This window comes from Rhinolophus hipposideros (assembly GCF_964194185.1).
Source record: "Rhinolophus hipposideros genome assembly, chromosome: 8".
Lineage (NCBI taxonomy): Eukaryota > Metazoa > Chordata > Mammalia > Chiroptera > Rhinolophidae > Rhinolophus > Rhinolophus hipposideros.
In genome coordinates, this window is record NC_138054.1 from 15,950,856 (window position 1) to 15,968,442 (window position 17,587).

At 44.1% G+C, this 17,587-nt stretch overlaps 1 protein-coding gene across 5 annotated transcripts in view; it reads left to right on the top strand.

Annotated features, from left to right (window-relative positions):
• JARID2 (jumonji and AT-rich interaction domain containing 2) overlaps window positions 1–17,587 on the top strand; it is a 248,102-nt gene that overhangs the window by 194,381 nt on the left and 36,134 nt on the right. For all 5 annotated transcript variants that reach the window (XR_013993713.1, XM_081054709.1, XM_081054712.1 and 2 more), the window contains one exon: window positions 2,244–2,420. Coding sequence is in view for 4 of the 5 variants with exons in the window: in XM_081054709.1 (XP_080910835.1) it covers window positions 2,244–2,420 (177 nt within the window). In the remaining variant the exon portion in view is untranslated. The remainder of the gene's footprint in view (window positions 1–2,243; window positions 2,421–17,587) is intronic.

Genomic DNA, 17,587 nt, shown 5'->3' on the forward strand with positions numbered 1-17,587 from the left:
TTGAAGAGATCATTTAACCTATTCCCTCTCATTTTACTGAAGAGAGAAACTGAGTAACTGCTGAGTAACTTCCCAAGTGTTGAAGGTTCCCCACTGTGTCTGCGTGACAGCATATGACGTGTCACCTTATGTTATGTTACATGCTAGGATGAGTTTGCAGCCTATGGTTAAATTTTTTCCCCCTCAAAACCCTTTTTGAGTGCTGAAATAAAATTTCTTCTGCCTTTTCTTAAGTACTTTTTTTTTATAAAGTTAGATTTCGGAAAGAAGGCTCCAACAATATTACTGGTTTATTACCTGTGAATGGTGAGTCCTGACTGAAAAACTCTGATCTACTTTTCCTAATCATAGTTACGTAATAATTGTAAAACCACACAGAACAAGAATAAACCTATATTCCAGTGGCAATATAGCTTAAGTATTTTCTTTTATTTCACTTCATTTCTAGCTCTTACTTGATTAAATGATTTCCCCCCAAATCTGTGTCAGGTTTAAGAACCTTCTGTTGAAAACCTGCTTCTAATTGGAAATGATCAAAGGGGAGAGAGAAAAAGAAGCCTTAAAACGGGGAATGGTTCTGTCAGACTGTACCAATTCTGCTATCCACCGAGGGTCTTTTTTTTTTGCCAATATATCCCTTTTTGGAGTTTCATTTCCACCCAGTGGTGAGGTCCACAGAACTTTTGGGGCTTTTTTTTTTTTTTTTTTTTTAAATTGGGGAATGTTGTGGAACAGTGTGTGTTTCCAGGACCCATCAGCTCCAACTCAAGTTGTTGTCCTTCAGCTAGTTGTGGAGGGCAACTTTTGGGGCTTTTGAATATTGGGAGGTCATGATTGCAATATTGGGAGGCCTGTTCCTTCTGGGGAGAAGCTAGTAGTTCATTGGGCCACTCCTGGGGGGCGGGTGATGGGTTGGCAGTAGCTTCTTGAATGGAGCCTAGAAGGCCAGTCTGACCACACTCAAGAGAGGCTTGAAGTGTGTGTTTTGTCTTTGCATTTCTGCAAGATGGGTGTTTGGTTTGCCACTTAAGTTCCCTTGCCTCTCATTCATTCCCACCTCCTTGTTAGAACATGTAGTTCTGAATTTGGACACAATGGTTTTAACCATTGCATTTACAGTGTGAGATCTCCATGTGGGAAGGAGAGCAAATTGGTTTCTTATATCTTCATTGATGTTACTAGAATGTTAGCTCATTCATAGGAAAATGGGTGGGAGAAGAAATGAATTCTACATTTATCACTTCTGCTACTTGGTAGTAGCTCTCCCAAAAATACTTAATGGGGGAGAAGACTGAAGTTGTTGCTGGAAATTAATTTGGGGGATTTTCTTTGGACTTTAGCAGCTTCTGGTCCCAGACACCAATGAGTTGACTGTTCTATTTCTGAACTGTCATTATCTGATAAGGAGCTGTGTTATGCTTCTTTATAACATTGGGCTTATTTTCTGGTGTTAACTGCTGTTTTAGGTTCAGAAATGAAAACATTTGGGGATGAGGAGATTAAAGTATAAAAGGCATGACAGATGTGAGTTCTTTTATAATGAGGGTTGGTTTTTTTTAATCTCGTACTTTTAGTTAGTGTTGTACAGAAATTGATTTTAATAATCTTCTATTGCTTATTAACATGATCATAATATTGAAGTAGCTTGTAAGTGTATTATGATTTTTGGAAATCCATGTCTGTCATTCACCCCATTTGAATATAAGATAGTTATGTAAGGAAATGTTATATTCTGTTTTTACCACTTGCTTTTCTGATTGTCTTCTCTTTCGTTCTTAAATTTGTTTGCTTAAATACACATTTTTTTTAAGTTTATTAAGTTAAAGGCATAACCCAGAATAGTTTTATCCTCGACACAATGGTTAGATGTTTTTATTTTATTGATTTGCTTTTTCTCTTGTTCAATTCAATTTCAGAGTTTTGTGGGGATCCCCCCCCAATAACTATTCAGATGAAATTAAAAACTTTTTGAGTTGGTATGTTCCGTGAAGGGATGGCATCATCCCTCTACTGGGGGAGTTTTGCTTGAAATCTGTTAAAAGGACACAGATGGACTTGTATTTCCTGGGGGACATTTGAGAAATAAATTAAAAATGGCAGTAGGGACGAATAGCTTTGTTTTGTCTGCTCAGTCGTGAGGATTCAGGTTCATAGCTTAATAAATGCCTCTCTTTGTAGTGCTCCTTCCGGGAGGGGTCAGCCTCAGGCCTGTGTTTATGAGCCCTCTTTCTCAAACCTCCCAGGTTCTCCTGCGCTGCCCAACAGCATGGTATATTTCGGAAGCTCTCAGGACGAGGACGACGGCGAGGAGGAAGATGATGAGACAGAAGATGTCAAAACAGCTACCAACAATGCTTCATCCTCATGCCAGTCAACCCCCAGGAAAGGAAAGACCCACAAGCATGTTCACAATGGGCATGGTAGGTTTAGTACTGACTCGGGGTAAAACAGAAGATAAAATCCAAAGCTTTGGGTAAGAGCTGGAATAGATCCACCTGCTGAGAAGAGGAGGAAGATGAAAGCTGTGGAGCTGGTTAATGGGAAAGCCAGTTCTGGGCACTTCTCTAAGTATGAGACACTTTAAGGGCAGAGAGATTAGTATAAGTCTGTACAGTCAAGTACATTCTAGATGAGTAGATAGTCAGTATGAGTGTAGATACACTCATGTTGTGGAGATGATGATAAATTCCATACGAGCTTCAGAGAATAGAAATCGGAAGAGAGATTCTGTTAAATCAGGGGTGGTTAAGATTTCATGAAGAAACTTTTGTGATTAACTTACTGTGATTTCAGCAGGTGGAGAGAGTGTAAAAAGAACCGTTATTCAGCATAAGGAATCAAGTAAATCACATGTATTGTGAACAAGTGCTCTAGGGTGCAGGAGGAGGAATAGGACAAAAGGTTGGGTATCAGAAAGGGGAAACTGTTACGTGGCTTCAGTGGAAAGTGCCCAGTGGTTTTTCAACAGGGAAGAGACTTAATTAGAGACGTGTTCTGAAAAGATGAAGCTGGCACTGGTTATGAGGATTACGTAAAGGGAAATGACGTGAAGAAGAGGAAACACATTGGAAGGCTGTAATTGTAGGCAGTTACCTCGCCTAAGGTAACGAGGGACTAAAAGTTGGTCACGGCAATATGAATAACAGGGGCATAAGGACAAAAATGAGGAGGTAGATACAGAAATACGGCAGGGATGTTGTTGAGAGGACTTGGTAAGGGATTGGCTTAGCAGGACGTAGGGAAAGGAAGTAAGGACAGCAGAGTGAGGCAGCGACAGTGGAGCAGGGAGGTGTTAGGCCGGTTTCTGTTGAGCTCCTCCGGGTGCTCTGCTAGACGTACTTCCCGTAGGACTCAGCTACCCCATCGTAAGGATCCCCGGTGTACAAATGGCAGAAAAGTCAGTGCTGTCGATGAGTGACTGAGGCAAAGGAAAATCATCTCAATCCCTTCATCCCTCTCTCCCTCTCCGCCCCCCAGCAGGCTGTGCACAAAGCTCCACCGTGTGTCTTTCTGGACTCACTGGGAAATAGAGGTTCGGGACAAGCACAGCTTGTGATGGGACTCTGTCTACCTTGCGTTGTTGGACATTTCCGCTTTGTCGATTTAGTGATTATTAATAGCTTATGGCTATTTTTAGATGGCCTGTAAATAGGGTAAAGAAATGACCTCTTTTAAACACTTACGGTTGGGGAAATGGGGTTAATATCCCTACTGCGTAATACAAAATGGTGACTTTTTTAACCTTTCAGGGAAAAGGTTTTTACCTGCTGTTGTGATCATCAGGAAATCTTGATAGTTGAAAAAGAGCTGCCTATAGGAGTTGGAGCCCGGGTACAAGTGTAGAGATGAACTTTAGGGGGAAGTTCATGAGCAGTGAAATTCCACACAAGCAGTGGAATGTGGAATATTGCCTAGATGTGGAATGCTGGAACACTGGCCCACCAGTATTGGGGGGGTGGGGGCTTTGGGGTAACGAGACCAGGGTAGCGTTGAGAACACATGCCCTGCTAAGCAGGAGGAAGAATTCAAATGTAGAGAACTGGGAACTGTTGATGATTTTAGATGTGGAAACAGGATGGAATACATCAAGTTCAGAATGATTCCTCTAGCAACAGGGTTTAGTCTGGCATGAAAGGAGACATGAGGACAGTCCAAGGACTCCAGCCAGGAAACAGCCGATGAGAAACTGGACTTGAGGACGTACAGCAGTTCAAATGAGTGCAAGAGGCATTGTGAAGCAGAATGATCAAGCTTTTCACAGCTGCCTGGAGAGGCAGGGCCGAAGGTAACAGCAGGAATCAGGAAGGGAGTTGATTTGGGGGGTAGCTGAGAACTTGGCTATCTGTTGAGTTTGCAGTGATCGTGACAGACAGAGCCACAAAGAATAGACTGGGAATTTATTATCATGAAGCTGCTGGTGGAAGCTGTCAGAATGAGTGAGGTTTCTGAGATACAATGAAGCAAGAAGGGAGACCCGTAGCCCTTTTTTTGTTGTTGTTGTTTTAGTTCTTGAAAAGGTATTTAATCTTGTAGTTTTACTTTCGGTTTAATGTGGATCAAGTGTAAATATGAACGAGGGCTGGCCAAATGGCTTAGTTGGTTAGAGCGCGAGCTCCCAACAGAGTTGCTGGTTCAATTCCCTCCTGGGATGGCGGGCTGCGCCCCCTGAAACTAAAGATTGACAATAGCAACTGGACTTGGAGCTGAGCTGCGCCCTCCATAAGTAGATTGAAGGACAACTTGGAGCTGATGGGCCCTGGAGAAACACATTGTTCCCTAATATTCCCCAATAAAATCTTTAAAAAAAAAAAGAGTAAATATGAACGAAACATGAAATGAGACTCATATCTGTTAGTCTCTGTGTTCATATGATATACATGCCATCAGTGCTGTATCAGAATGGTTCCATGAAATGTTATTTTTCGTTTTCTTTGTTTGGTAGGTGAATTTACCTGTCATGTTACACAGGTCAATTAACCCGGTGTGTGCTCATGCAGTTGTAGTTGGGTCCTTACCTCTTTTCTTTTTCCAGCGTGTTTGAGCTTGCTAGTTGACTAGACCATTTTCTCATAGATTCAACTTCCAGTGTCAAAAATTGCCATGTTTCGTGTGCGTGGATCTCATTATCTTTAATGCTCTTTTTACATGAGCTGTGGGCTGATGATGGGAAGGGGCAGTGAATATCTGGCAGGAAATTGCAGGGAATTAGGTGGGATGAGGGTGAAGGAATTGGCTGAGTTCTCGTCTAAGGCAAGAGGGTAACAATTTTGCCTTGACCACTGTGATTGTCATAAATACAGAGCAAATGTTGGCAGCAATTTCCATGGCAGCTAGAAACTGTTTCTCCTGCTTTGCTTTTACTGAGACCCATTTCTTTGTAAGTGTAGAGCAGGACTCCTTGAAATTCCTTGTAATGGGATTTTGTTATGGGTACCCATCAGTTATAAAAGGGGACATTTGTTTAAATGTGATGTATGACTACAGAATGAAACAGATACTCCCTATAGAGGCTTCGCTGGTGATAGAAAATTCCTGGTGGGCGTACAGAAGGTGATTGCCTTGTCTGTTGGCCTGGCGTTGGGCCAGTGGTTTTATCTTTAGAGGAAGTGGGTAGATGGTAGGTGATGATGTGTATGAGAAACACGCTAGACCCCAGCTTTACCCAGGACCTGCCCTAGACACCTTCATTGGTTCTGTCTGGGGTTCAGAGAAGGCTTCTTTATTTTCAGAAGATTGAACCCTTTTCGGTTCAGTTTCTGAGAGCACCTGCAGAGCTCAGAGCTTGACTAGATTTGTATGGCGCTGATGCCTCGCTGCCCACTACTGAACAGCAGGATGATGGCAGAGGGCACCTGAGCCATGCAGCTGAGCCATTGGACTTGCCACTCCCCAGAATGGGTTCGAGGGACCTGAGATATCAGGAGACTTGTGATATTCCCTTCACTTCCCACGCCCCACTGTCTGATTTTAGAGGACGCTTGAAGAACATAAGCAAAAGGGAACCATTCTTGAGAGTCAAATAAATTCTCTGCCTGCATGGCAGACGTGAATGAGCTGAGGGCTCTTCCTTCCTCTGCCATGCCTCGTTTTCCAAAAAGTAAAACCTAGAGACAGATTATTTCCATTTCCTTTGGATTTCTGATTGGGGTGAAGAATGTGCAAGTGTTAAAATACATTTTCTAATGGCAGTAACGTGGATCAGGGCATAATAATTGTGTGGGCAAGCAGGTCCTCAGACTTGCTGACTTTTTCACACGAGAAAGTGGACAGCAAGATGCCAGGAATGCCTTTGTCCCTGCCCCCGGAACCTACCGCTCTAGGGCCTGTCTCAGCCCCAGCTGGTGAGTACAGCAACATGTTCCTGCCTCTGGGCTGGTCCTGCCCTGTTGCGCCATCCCAAAGAGCGCCCCAGGGGCTGGCTCTCCATCCCAGGCCCTCCTGGGGCTGAGCTGGTAAATAAAATTAAGTCCCGGACCCCAGTGAGGCAGTCTTGGGCAGCACTGTCTGAGCTGTAAGGCCCGACTGCCGCAGGCTCTTGGAAGACCAAGGAGGCCAGGTGGGAGGCGCAGGGTGCTGTCTTACCATCGCTTTCCACCCCTGGCTGCGCCCTCCAGGTGTCCCGGGCCTCTCCCTGCCCCATCCCAGAAATCTGGAGTGCAGAGGCCTAGCAGTGGCAGTTTCAGTACTGCTCCCCGACTTCCTGTGACTACATGCAGGCTCCTGCTGTCCCCCAGGCCAGCTAGATGCCCTAGCAGTACAGAAATACCCAGCTTCCAGAATGCCCTGTGTACTCAGAGCACCAAAATACCCTTACTCCTGGCCCAGACACTCTGATGGTATTGAGTGGGTAAGGCCTGTCCCTACCTCTCTACCGTCCTTTCCTGTGACAGTTTTTTTCTTGGTGCTTCTCCCTACTTTGTGGAGATGTTGGGATGTGTCGAGAAACTTAGCCACATCTGTATTTTCCCGCATGAGAGGACCCCTCACTGAAATGTGGGCAGAGAAATACACAGAAAACAAAATGTGGAAAACTAACACCATTTACTTTGGCCCCAAACCCGGATGAGGCTGTGTGTCCAGTTTCGTTTAGGCTGCGTAAGGTTGAAGAAACTAGAAACCAGACTACCAATTGTGTCCCACTTTCTCTTTTCCCCCCAAACTTGATCCTGAGTGCAGCAGCGGGGGCTCTCTAGGGAGCAGGAGCCAGGAGAGAGCGCACCCTCCAGCTCGCCCCCACGCGCTGCTGCGGTCAGTGTGTAATTGGGCTTGTGTGACAGCATCACCTTCCTTAGAGTCGGAGCCCTGACCCCAGAAGTCTCCAGCAAGAGCCTTTTGTCCCCAGGCAGATGTTGAGTTTCTCAGACATGACACAGGACTCAAATGTTCTCATTTATAATCCACTGGAGCGTCTTAATGGAAATGGATTTGTTTATTAAAATACATAATCTGAAATGACATGGACAGCATCACACGTGCTTTTAACCTTGGGTTAACACTCAAGGGTTACAATAACACTGCCTCCAGCAACTTCTCTTTCAATAGCTCTTCAGAGTTTCCGAAATACTCTTGCATATACAGAACCTCACATGATCCTAACGATAGAGCCCTTAGGTAATCACCATTTGGAAACAAAACAACACAGTCAAAACACTGCTCCGTGGGTATTTATGTTAAGAGTTGATATTTGAAATGGCTTAGTTTTTGAATAGTTCTCATCATGGGCTATTTTTTTCCGGTGGGGTAAGTGAGGTAGACCAGAGGAATTAATACATTGGTTCGGAATGAGTTTGGCCTGGGTTTTTCGTCAGCATTGGCATTGCGATGAGGAGTTCCTCATCCTGTTCAGAGAATTTGGTGAAAGTTCATTGCTCACATCAGCCGGTATTGTGTCCTCTTCCAGTGCCTTTTTGCACTTAGCAACAATGGAAGGAATAGCAGAGACCATTGTTCCGTTGTGCGCTCATCACTTTCTGAACAGGGACATTTCTCAGAAGACTTTTTAAACAACATGTCATTGGACTCCCAGCTGGAATGATTTAATTGCTTTTGGATTCACACCGCGGCATGTTGTGTGAAGGCCAAGAAAGCAATCACGGGGACGAGTTCACCGCATTCCTGCTCTGCAGTTGCCTTGAGGGGCAGTCAGGCCTCTCTCTGTGGGGGCGAGGGGTGCAGGCAGGGCCAGGGCCCCACCATAGCCCCGTGCAATGAGGAGATGCTCTGTGGCTGACAAATGCTTGTTTCTTTAATTGCAGTTTTCAGGGTCTATCCTCTTTACTCTTCTTTAACCTCTGATAGCCCTGGTTGTTTTCCTGTTGAGGCAAGTGAATATTCCAAAAAGTTGGAATATGGGCTGGGAGCCTGTTTTTTAAGAGCAGTGGTACATGTAGAGTCCGGTTATAATGTATTGATTCCTAACCAGCCACCGCTTTTGCACATGGGGCTGCTTGGCTCCGTTGTTGAGAGCACGATGCTGGCTGGCGCTTGTCCTCCCATCATCAGGGCTGCGACCTCAGGCAGGCTTTCTGTGCTTTCGGTTTCTTGCCTTGAAAGAGGAGGGAACTGGAGTCTTTTTCCTAGGTTCTGTGAGAGCTAAGTGAGTTAGCGTGTGTTAGAACAGTTGTGCCCGTTGGCTATTATCATTAACACCACATGTGACTGGAAAGATCCAGAAGCCTAGGACGACCTTGTAACTGATGAGAGAATCCTGGGACATGAGTATGTTTAAAGGCCTGGCACACAGTGAGGGCTTTCTGAGAGGCGTATGACCACTGTGAGTGTGTGACATTATTGACTTGTCCAGAATGAGCTGGACACTCAAGGGTGGCACGAGGTCCCCTGTCACACCTGCCCAGTGGTATAATCATCCTGACCCCATTTCTTCTCATTTTCCTTAAGTATTTCTTTCACTGGTCCACGCAGGACCTGCGCGACACATACAACTTAGGACAGCGGGCCAGTCCCCCTCGGAATTCAGTGTGTGGATGTCTCTTCCCGGGACTGAGGTCCCTTTCCTCTGTGGTGAGATGCTCATGCAGATTTCAGTGACGGTCAGATAGGCGACGTCCCTGGTAGTGGAAGAGAATCGTGTGGCTCAGATGTGTCTTTGTAACCAGGTGGCATTGGGCCAGCTGTTCAATCTCTTTAAACCTCAGTTTCCCTGTTTGTAAAATGCTGATAATACCAGCTTTTTCCATTAGGGTTAACTTTAGGGAAACACCTTCATGGCGTTTCGTTTTGGGATGATGCAAACGTTTTAAATGTTGCACTATGGAAATGCTTGGACAGCTCTGTGAACCTGCAGAAATCCACTGGATGACATACTTTAAATGGGCGCATTACATGACGCTTGCGCTACAGCTCAGTAAAGATACATAGACTCTGTTAGGACTGAGTGACAGGCACACAGTGCCTGGCCCTCGGTGAGGGGTCGAAGGGTGGGGGCTGGATCCTGTCCTGTCAACGGGCTCATGCCCCAGGATTCTGTCTTCTAAAGAACTACAGTACCCTGCAGTTGTGAGTAAATTAATATCATGTGCTTGAATCTTAAAATCTTTAATCAATTTTGTTGTCCATAGTCGGCTGGGATGTGTTTATATCATGCACATTGTAAAATGAATTGCCGAGCTGTTCAGCAAACTGCTCAGTATTTAATATTTTTAGCTAAATTCATATGGCCTGTCTTAAGGGGAATCTTTAGTCACTTGGGGAATTGCGCTGTTCCCAGAGACTGTACAATGTGCACATAGAATCTTTGAAAGTTTCCTGGCTGGAGTGAAGGGTGGGTGGAGGTGTACAAGTGTTTAATTGAATGGTGGGTACACAATGTTTATTTGGAGACCCTTGGAAACAATTCTTATTACCATGCAAATATCTCCGTATTTACGTTTTCTGTATTAATACTTCTATTCTGAAAATTACCAATTCTTCTTGTATCATTGACGGTGGATATGGGGTACCTTCCAATTTAACACATTTTCAAGGTATATCTCTCCGAATGTGTTGTGAATACTTAACGGCTTCCTTGTTCACATCCAAAGGTGGGCCAGAGTCGTTTAGTACAGATGTGGCTGGCCTTTCAGAATCCATCCCCTTGAATACAGGGTTTTATGAGACCCCAAACTGCAAAACACTTTATGTGCTTGTCATTCGAGAGTTAACACATGTCCCCTTCAGAGTACACCTGTAGTCCTGGGCTCTTTGTCTTGTTTCTTGAGAGTGATAAAGTATGAGGTCCCACTGCCCACCATCCCAGTAGACCATTTGTCCCGACGTCCCTGCCCCTGGCACTTTGGAGACTCCAAATGCATTAGAGCCAACTGCCGTGGGCCGGGCTGCAGGGCCCGTAACCACCAGCTATCAGTCTCGTTCTTTCCTCAGCTCCTTTGGGGGCCAAGTGGGCCAAGAAATCATTTTTCAGTGACAAAAACCATTCATCCTGATTTATGGTCTTTCAATTGCCCTGACCTTTATATTCCCATAAAGGTCATCTGCCCTTTTAAACTTTAGTATCAGAAATTATTAGGGACACACGTAAGAAACATGTTTAAATGGCAAATCTGTCCAGTTCTGGTAGTTGTTTTACATCACTGCACATTGATGTATTCACCTTTTTAGACCTGGTGACAGTGGCAAACAAATTTTGATTGTAAAAAAAAGTAAGTCACATTCTATGACTTACAGAATTTAAGTTCTCACATAGAAAAGAAAACTCAGTTTGTTTTAAAAAATCCTCTTTAACAGGTTTCTTTATATATTTCTTTCACCATGATAGGCATTCACTCTGTAGGAATTCCAGAGGCATTTCGTAAATACCGTGTAAGTCAGTAGGACATATGTGTGACACTGGGGTCGGGGTGCCAGTCACTTGCCTGATGTTGGTACCCAGGGTGGGCGAGCTGGGTCACGAGATCATGAAGGGGCTTCTGCTGCCCTGCCTGTGTCCTTGCTGCTGTCCCTGGCCTCGCACGGGCATGCTGGAGCTGAGTCAGTGGAGATGTTTTTGCCCAGGGCAAACCGGGTTGCAGCTCTCACACATGCTGCCTTAAAATCCTCTTGAACTGTTGGCACTGGTTGGCAGACATTCCATTGTTTTCAGACAATAGTGACTCAAAGTTGAACTGGCTCCAGGGAGCAAGTGCAGCTTTGTATAGTAACAAGGATTTAATGCCAGCCAATGGATGGAGTCTGTCTTCCCCACGTCGGGCTGCCTCGTAATGACATGAAGCTTACATTTAATTATCTGGCTTGAGATCAGAAACTTGGCACGCTACTCTTTCCCTTTCCTTAACACATTCTTTTATTTACAATGATTTTCTTTTTGTCCCTTCGATTTGTTTTGGGGGTGGGCCTGGGCGCAGGGTTTAATTTTATGTCATTTTGGGGTGGGTCCCGTCTTCCGGCCTTGTGTTCAAGCGTTCTTTCTTGTCCTTTGTGTCTCTGCTAGCAGACATTCCGGCCCAGCTTTCAATAACGCCTCTTGTCCACATGTGTCTTTCAAGGAGGTAAAGGCTTCGGAACCCAGTTAGCTCAGGTCAGGCACTGAGTGATCTCAGAATATCATATCACTTTTGTCAGATACCAGGCAGGATTCCTCATCCCTGCTCAGCTAATAAAACTCCATCAGGAGTATCTCCTCCTGTTCAGACGAAGTGCCTTTCTTAGCATGAATAGTCATTAAGACTGGGGAGGCTGGACACGGGAAGGGCCTGGAGGCAGGCAGCAGTGCCGGGATGGCCTGGTTCGCTCTGGTTAAAAAGGGAATTACAGTTTTCAAAAGTAGTCTTGTCTTCACCATTGCAGCAGGAGTTTTAAAAAAAGATCAACCTGATATTTGCCTAACGCCTTTTTCTCAAGAGCACAAAACACTTTATATACTTTATTTTAAAGCTTTCAGCGATTCCTGGAGGACAGATCCGAGGAGGCCGCTGGTTTTGTAGTTCAGGGACCTGAAGCACAGATGTGTTTGGTGATCTGGGAACCAGAAATCAAAAGCAAGGTCTTCACATCCCTCCAAGAGGCCATGTATAGAGTGAGGGTTTGAAAGACCGTGTGACCGGCTTTTCGTAGGCTGCCTTACGGATCTCCCCCAGGGACCGTGGTGCTATCTAGCCCGAACTGAGCTGATGCGGACATCATTGAGTACAAACTCCCTGGAGCTACCAGTGGGAGTTCCTCTTTGGAAAGTGTAGCTTTCCACAGTTCACGTGATCTCGGGGTTGCAGTTACAGGCGTTTAGTCACTTCTCTTGCTCATTTCGGTTTCATCCCGTATTGGGAGCCAGTCGTATCTTCTCAGACACGAAGTGACCGTAAATCAAAATACGAGCCTGTGGATTTAAAGATTTTGCTTGCCATGGTGTGAAAACACTTGTCTATAGGCCATTTAACTTTCAGAGTATGTGTATACAAATCAATATATTTCTCTCTGTTCATTAATATAAGAGCTGCTTGTATTTGAGTACAATACAATTTCCTAATAGTGTTCACCGTGATAAATGCCTTTTTTTCTCTCCCTTAAAGAAACGAGTCCAATTATTCCTTTTAATTGGGGACAGTGTGCGTCGGTCCTTATACATGTAACTTTCTGGGTCTTTCTGTCTCTTACGTTCACAGGGTTTAGTCTTTCCCGATGAGAGGGGAATTTTTTTTTCGTTTCCCCTTCTTTCCCCTTCTTGAGAATCTTACAAATGAAGACAAAAGATAATTACTTGGAGGGGTAAAACTGGCAGGTTCCCACGACACTTAAAATTAATGAGCTGTTGAGGACAAAATATACCTTCTCTTTGGCTCCATCGCCCTGGCCTGGTCCTACCCTCCCCCTTTTTTCCCATTTAACACATGATTTGACTTTTTGGCTGTGTTTGCCATTTGGGTGTGTTGCTGCTATAAAATAGCAAGATAAGATGGTTACAGGAAGTAGATGCGTTTGAAAACTATCTCATTGTTTAAATTAAAATAAAAAATTTTATTCAGTTTTTTTTTAAATTTTTACTTGTTACATTTTTTATTTTATTTTATTTTTTTAATTTTTTTTTAAATTTATTAGTTTCAGTTGTACAAGACAAGGTAATACTTAGATGTTCATCATTTATATCCCTCACACTGTGAACCCCCCTCCCCCCATCCACTATCCCTCCGACCTCGCACCGAGCCATCACATTATATATATAAAATTATAGTTGGCATTCATTAATGTTTAGCTTCTGGTGTACAATGCCATGATCAGGCATCCACAGTATCCCTCAGGTGGTCTCCCAAATAGGACGCATGTCCATCGGATACCCAACAAAATCTTTACAATATTATTGAATACGTTCCCCAAATTAATTTTCAAAAAACCCTGAGGCCATCTTGTGGTTACCAGCTGCTTCCTAATCCCTTCACCTTTCCCCTTATCCCCAACCCCACCCCCCTTTATTCAGTTTTTAATTTTTGAAAACTCTCCTTTTCTGATTATCTTTTCTGATTATTATTATATTCTGTAGTAGAATACAGTACTAAGGCCCTCGGAGCAGCTAGCTGGGTTTATGATGCTCATGGCCTTCCTGTCCCCTCTGGTACCCCTTCCCCTTCCTGTCTGTCGTCTTCGGGCAACACAGTGTCATCTTTCATTTGCAGGGCTTTGCTTTGCAGAGCATTTTCCTGAGCAGGTGATACAGTACACTGCTCGTTGTGGGAGAAACTCTCTCAAGGCATTAGAATAGAACCAGGTGGTGTGTTCCGTTCCAGGTGTAGACAATGCTGAGGATGGATCTGGGTATTTCTTCCGGATATCAGAAAGATACTACTTGCTAACCACAGTGCCATTTTTAATGAATTTCTTCGAAGTCCCAGTTTAGCAGCTGGCCTTGCCTGTGGTTCATTTGGAAAGGAGGGATGGAGAACTGTGAGCAGCGTCCCTATGGGAGCCCTGCCACGGGTCTACTCATTGACTCCCCGGGAAGTGGCGTGTGATCCCAACTGGCTACCTGGTACTTGCTTCATGCCTGCTGAAAGCCCCTTCCTTTCTAGGTGAATATTTTCTCCCTGAATCCTCAAAATAACCGTGTAAGATAGATGGTGAGTGGAGAAACTAAGGCTTGGACAGGTAACCAGCTCCAGGTCAAATAGTTAGCAAATTATTTCTCTGGATTCGAATTTAGGAAGCTTCATCTCAGAGCCTGAGCTCTTTTGGGGACTGGTAGGTGTAGATGTAAGTACATGGTCCATTGAAGCCTCTGGAAACCATGATGTAGCTAACCATGGGAAAAATTACAGCCCAGCAGTTTCAGGCTTTTTGGTGTCAAGATCCCTTTCTATCCTCCACAGTTACCGAGGGACCCCGCCATAAAGACTCACCTTCCCACTCTTGTTCAAGCCGTTGTTTCTCAGTCTAGTTGTATAGGACACAGCTCCCAGGCCCATGCTGGTATTATGAGCCTGGTGTTCCCCCGCTCCCTCGGCTGAGGCAGTCGATCGCTGGTTGGCCGCTCACAGCAGCCCACAGCAGCCCATGGCCTCTCACGCCGGCCACCAGCCACTCACGACAGCACTCAGCGGCCCACGGTATCTCACGCCAACCTCCGGCTGCTCATAGCAGTAGGGGGAGAGTCGTTTGCAATCTTAGCTGGAGGGCGCAGCTCACTGGCCCATGTGGGAACAGAACGGGTGACCTCAGCTTTAGGAGCTCGGCACTCCAACCACCTGAGCCACTGGGCCAGCCCCCCCTCCCCTGAAGACCCTTATTAATGTGAATTGTATTTATTGGTATTTACCTTGTTAGCATTACAACTGAGGAAATTTAAAAATATTCATTCAAAAATAACACAAACCCATTACATGTTAACACAAAGAACATTTTTGTGAAAAGTAATTATATTCCAAAACCAGGAAGGTATAGGGGAGAAGATTTGTGTTGTTTTACATGTTTGCACATCTCTTTAATGTCTGGCTTAGTGGAAGACAATTAGATTCTTACGCCCGCTTCTATATTCAGTCTCTTGCAATGTATAGCTTTGGTTGACATATATAAAGAACATCGGTCCCAGACAAACATGTAGCGGGAATGGGCAGGAACCTTTGTAGGTGACTTGATTCCTTGACATCACACCTCTACTCAACCAATGGTAGTTTCTTAAAGGTCAGTTGTTACAGGAACCTGAACCCATATCACTGAACATTTCATCCTCTGTTACATTAAAATCCATCGGTTGCCTTTCCACTTGAATGGATCTCTTACCCATGCACAGTTTTGTAGTGTCTTGTATCGATTGTTTGAAAATAATGGTGTGCTGAGTTATGGACCTCTTTCCAATTGTTGGCGCCTTTCCTTATGCCATAACAAAGAACCCTGTATCTCCATGGACCTCATCAGAAAAGTCTTTTTTCTAAGTGTTGAAAGGCTGTCAAACTCATGATGGCAGACAGAGGTTATTCAGGATTGTAATTTTTGCTTGAAATTGTGAAGTCTGTCATTGGCAGCCATAACTATTAGTTATTTACCTTGACAGGGTTACTTTATTCATTTTTGAGAAAGTGGCCAAATAACTAAACTCTATTGGTGGTTCTTTCAAATAAAAATAGCATTCCATGAAAAAAAGCAGTTAGCTTGCGAGTTAGACAATCACACAAATGCTTTTTCCTGAAAATAGTCATCCTGCTTTGGTATGCAGGAGAAGTGCTTTATGTGTAGTTCTCATTTTGTCGCACAAAGTGTGTGTACTCAGGGGTCAAGATTTAATACCATTAGCAAGTCGTATTGCTTTACAACATCCTTAAATGACCCTGACTTTGTTTTTAAATTGATAGTAAAGAATTCTGTCGTTACTAGTCTAGTTTGGTGCCACTGCATTGATTCGTGTTAAGTTGCCAGCAACTCTGCCCACCGTTTGTTGGTGTTTGAAAAATAAATAAGTTTTATTGAAATGTAATTCATGTATCATAAAATTTATCCGTTTAAACCCCCCCCCCCTCCCCCCCCGGCCAACCTTGTACCCATTAGCAGTCCCTCCCATTTTCTCCAAACCCTGGCAGCCACCACTCTACTTTCTGCCTCTATGTATTGGTCTGTTCTGGTCATTTCGTACGAATGGAATCATACAACATGTGACCTTTTGTCATTGGCTTCTTTCATTTAATAATGTTTCCAGGATTGATCCATGCCATAGTATGTATCAGTTCTTGAATCCTTTTTAATAGATGGATAATACCCCCATTTGTTTCTCTAAATACCACGTTCATCAAACCTTTGGATTTCACTCATCCCCAGTTTTAAACTATTATTAGTAATTCTGCTCGGGACATCTGTATACAAGTTGTTTCGTGGACATATTTTTCATTTCTCTTTTGTACATACCTGGGAATGGAATTGCTGGGTCATGTGGTAACTTGGTTTCAACTTTTGAGGAACTTCCCAGCTTGTTTTCCAAAGTGACTGCATGATCATTTTACATTCCCAGCAGTAGTGTATGCAGGTTACAGTTTCTCTCTGTCCTCACCGACACTGCATTATCCGTCTTCTAGAGTATGGCCATCCTAGTGGATGACGTGGTATGTTGGGTACTCTGGACTTGGCATTTCTCTGACAGCTAATCCACCTTTAGCCATCACCGTCATTGAAATATCAACACAGTGAAAAAGGCAAATAATATCTTAGGATAATTGTGAAAACAGTTTTGACCAAGCGGAATCCCCTGAAAGTGTCATGGGTCCCCCAAGGGTCAAGTTACCCATTAAGCTAGTAGAGACATGGGGTTTGTTTTTAGCATTGTATTTCTCCTTGCTTGGACAGGACACCAGCAGCCCCTCTTTTTCCCATGAAACATTGGGAAGCAGCAGGAGGCAGGTGGGTTCAAGTAGGAGGTGGTGGTGGGTCGTCAGGCCAGCTGTCTGTACTGAAGCCCTTCTTTGCACAGTAGCTACAGCAAGGACAGGGGGAGAAGAAGAGATCCTGCCACATTATGGTTACGTAGCAACTTGAATGGTCCTTTCAAATGTGCAGCAATACTTTTCACTAAATGTCAGGTGCCTGCTGAACCCCAGACATTGTACAAGCTAGACATGCTCCATCCGGGAGCATCTGTTGCCCCCAGTTTATAGACGAGAAAACTGAGGGAGTAAATCACTTGCCCAGCTGTTAACTGCAGGGCTGGGAATTGAACTGCTCATATAGTGTTAATGAGAGGGGACAAACCCATAGGATAATTTTTTTTTTAACTGAATAGAGGGAAGTCATTATAGAACTGGTACTTTATGTAGGCTGTACCTTAATACGCATCTGAATGGCAGTAACAAAGCAGAAGTGTGTAATATTTGAGATACAAGTTTCCTGTGCCATGTTTCCGTAAAGGAGCTGTATTCACTGCTTAAGAAAATTGGGGAATGGTCAAGAATTGCCTAGATTCATGTTCTTTGGCTTGATTTTTAATCTCATTGAAGTATGACTTCTTACAGATGTTGCTTCTAATTTGTCTTGAAAGCAGAAACAGATAGTGCCAGCTTGGGTATGATTGATGGTTTCTGACAATGTGCAGTTACTTACATTTAGAATAAATGCCAACCATTTGAAGCTCTTCATTTTTTTTCTGTAACTGAGATTATCCAGTGAA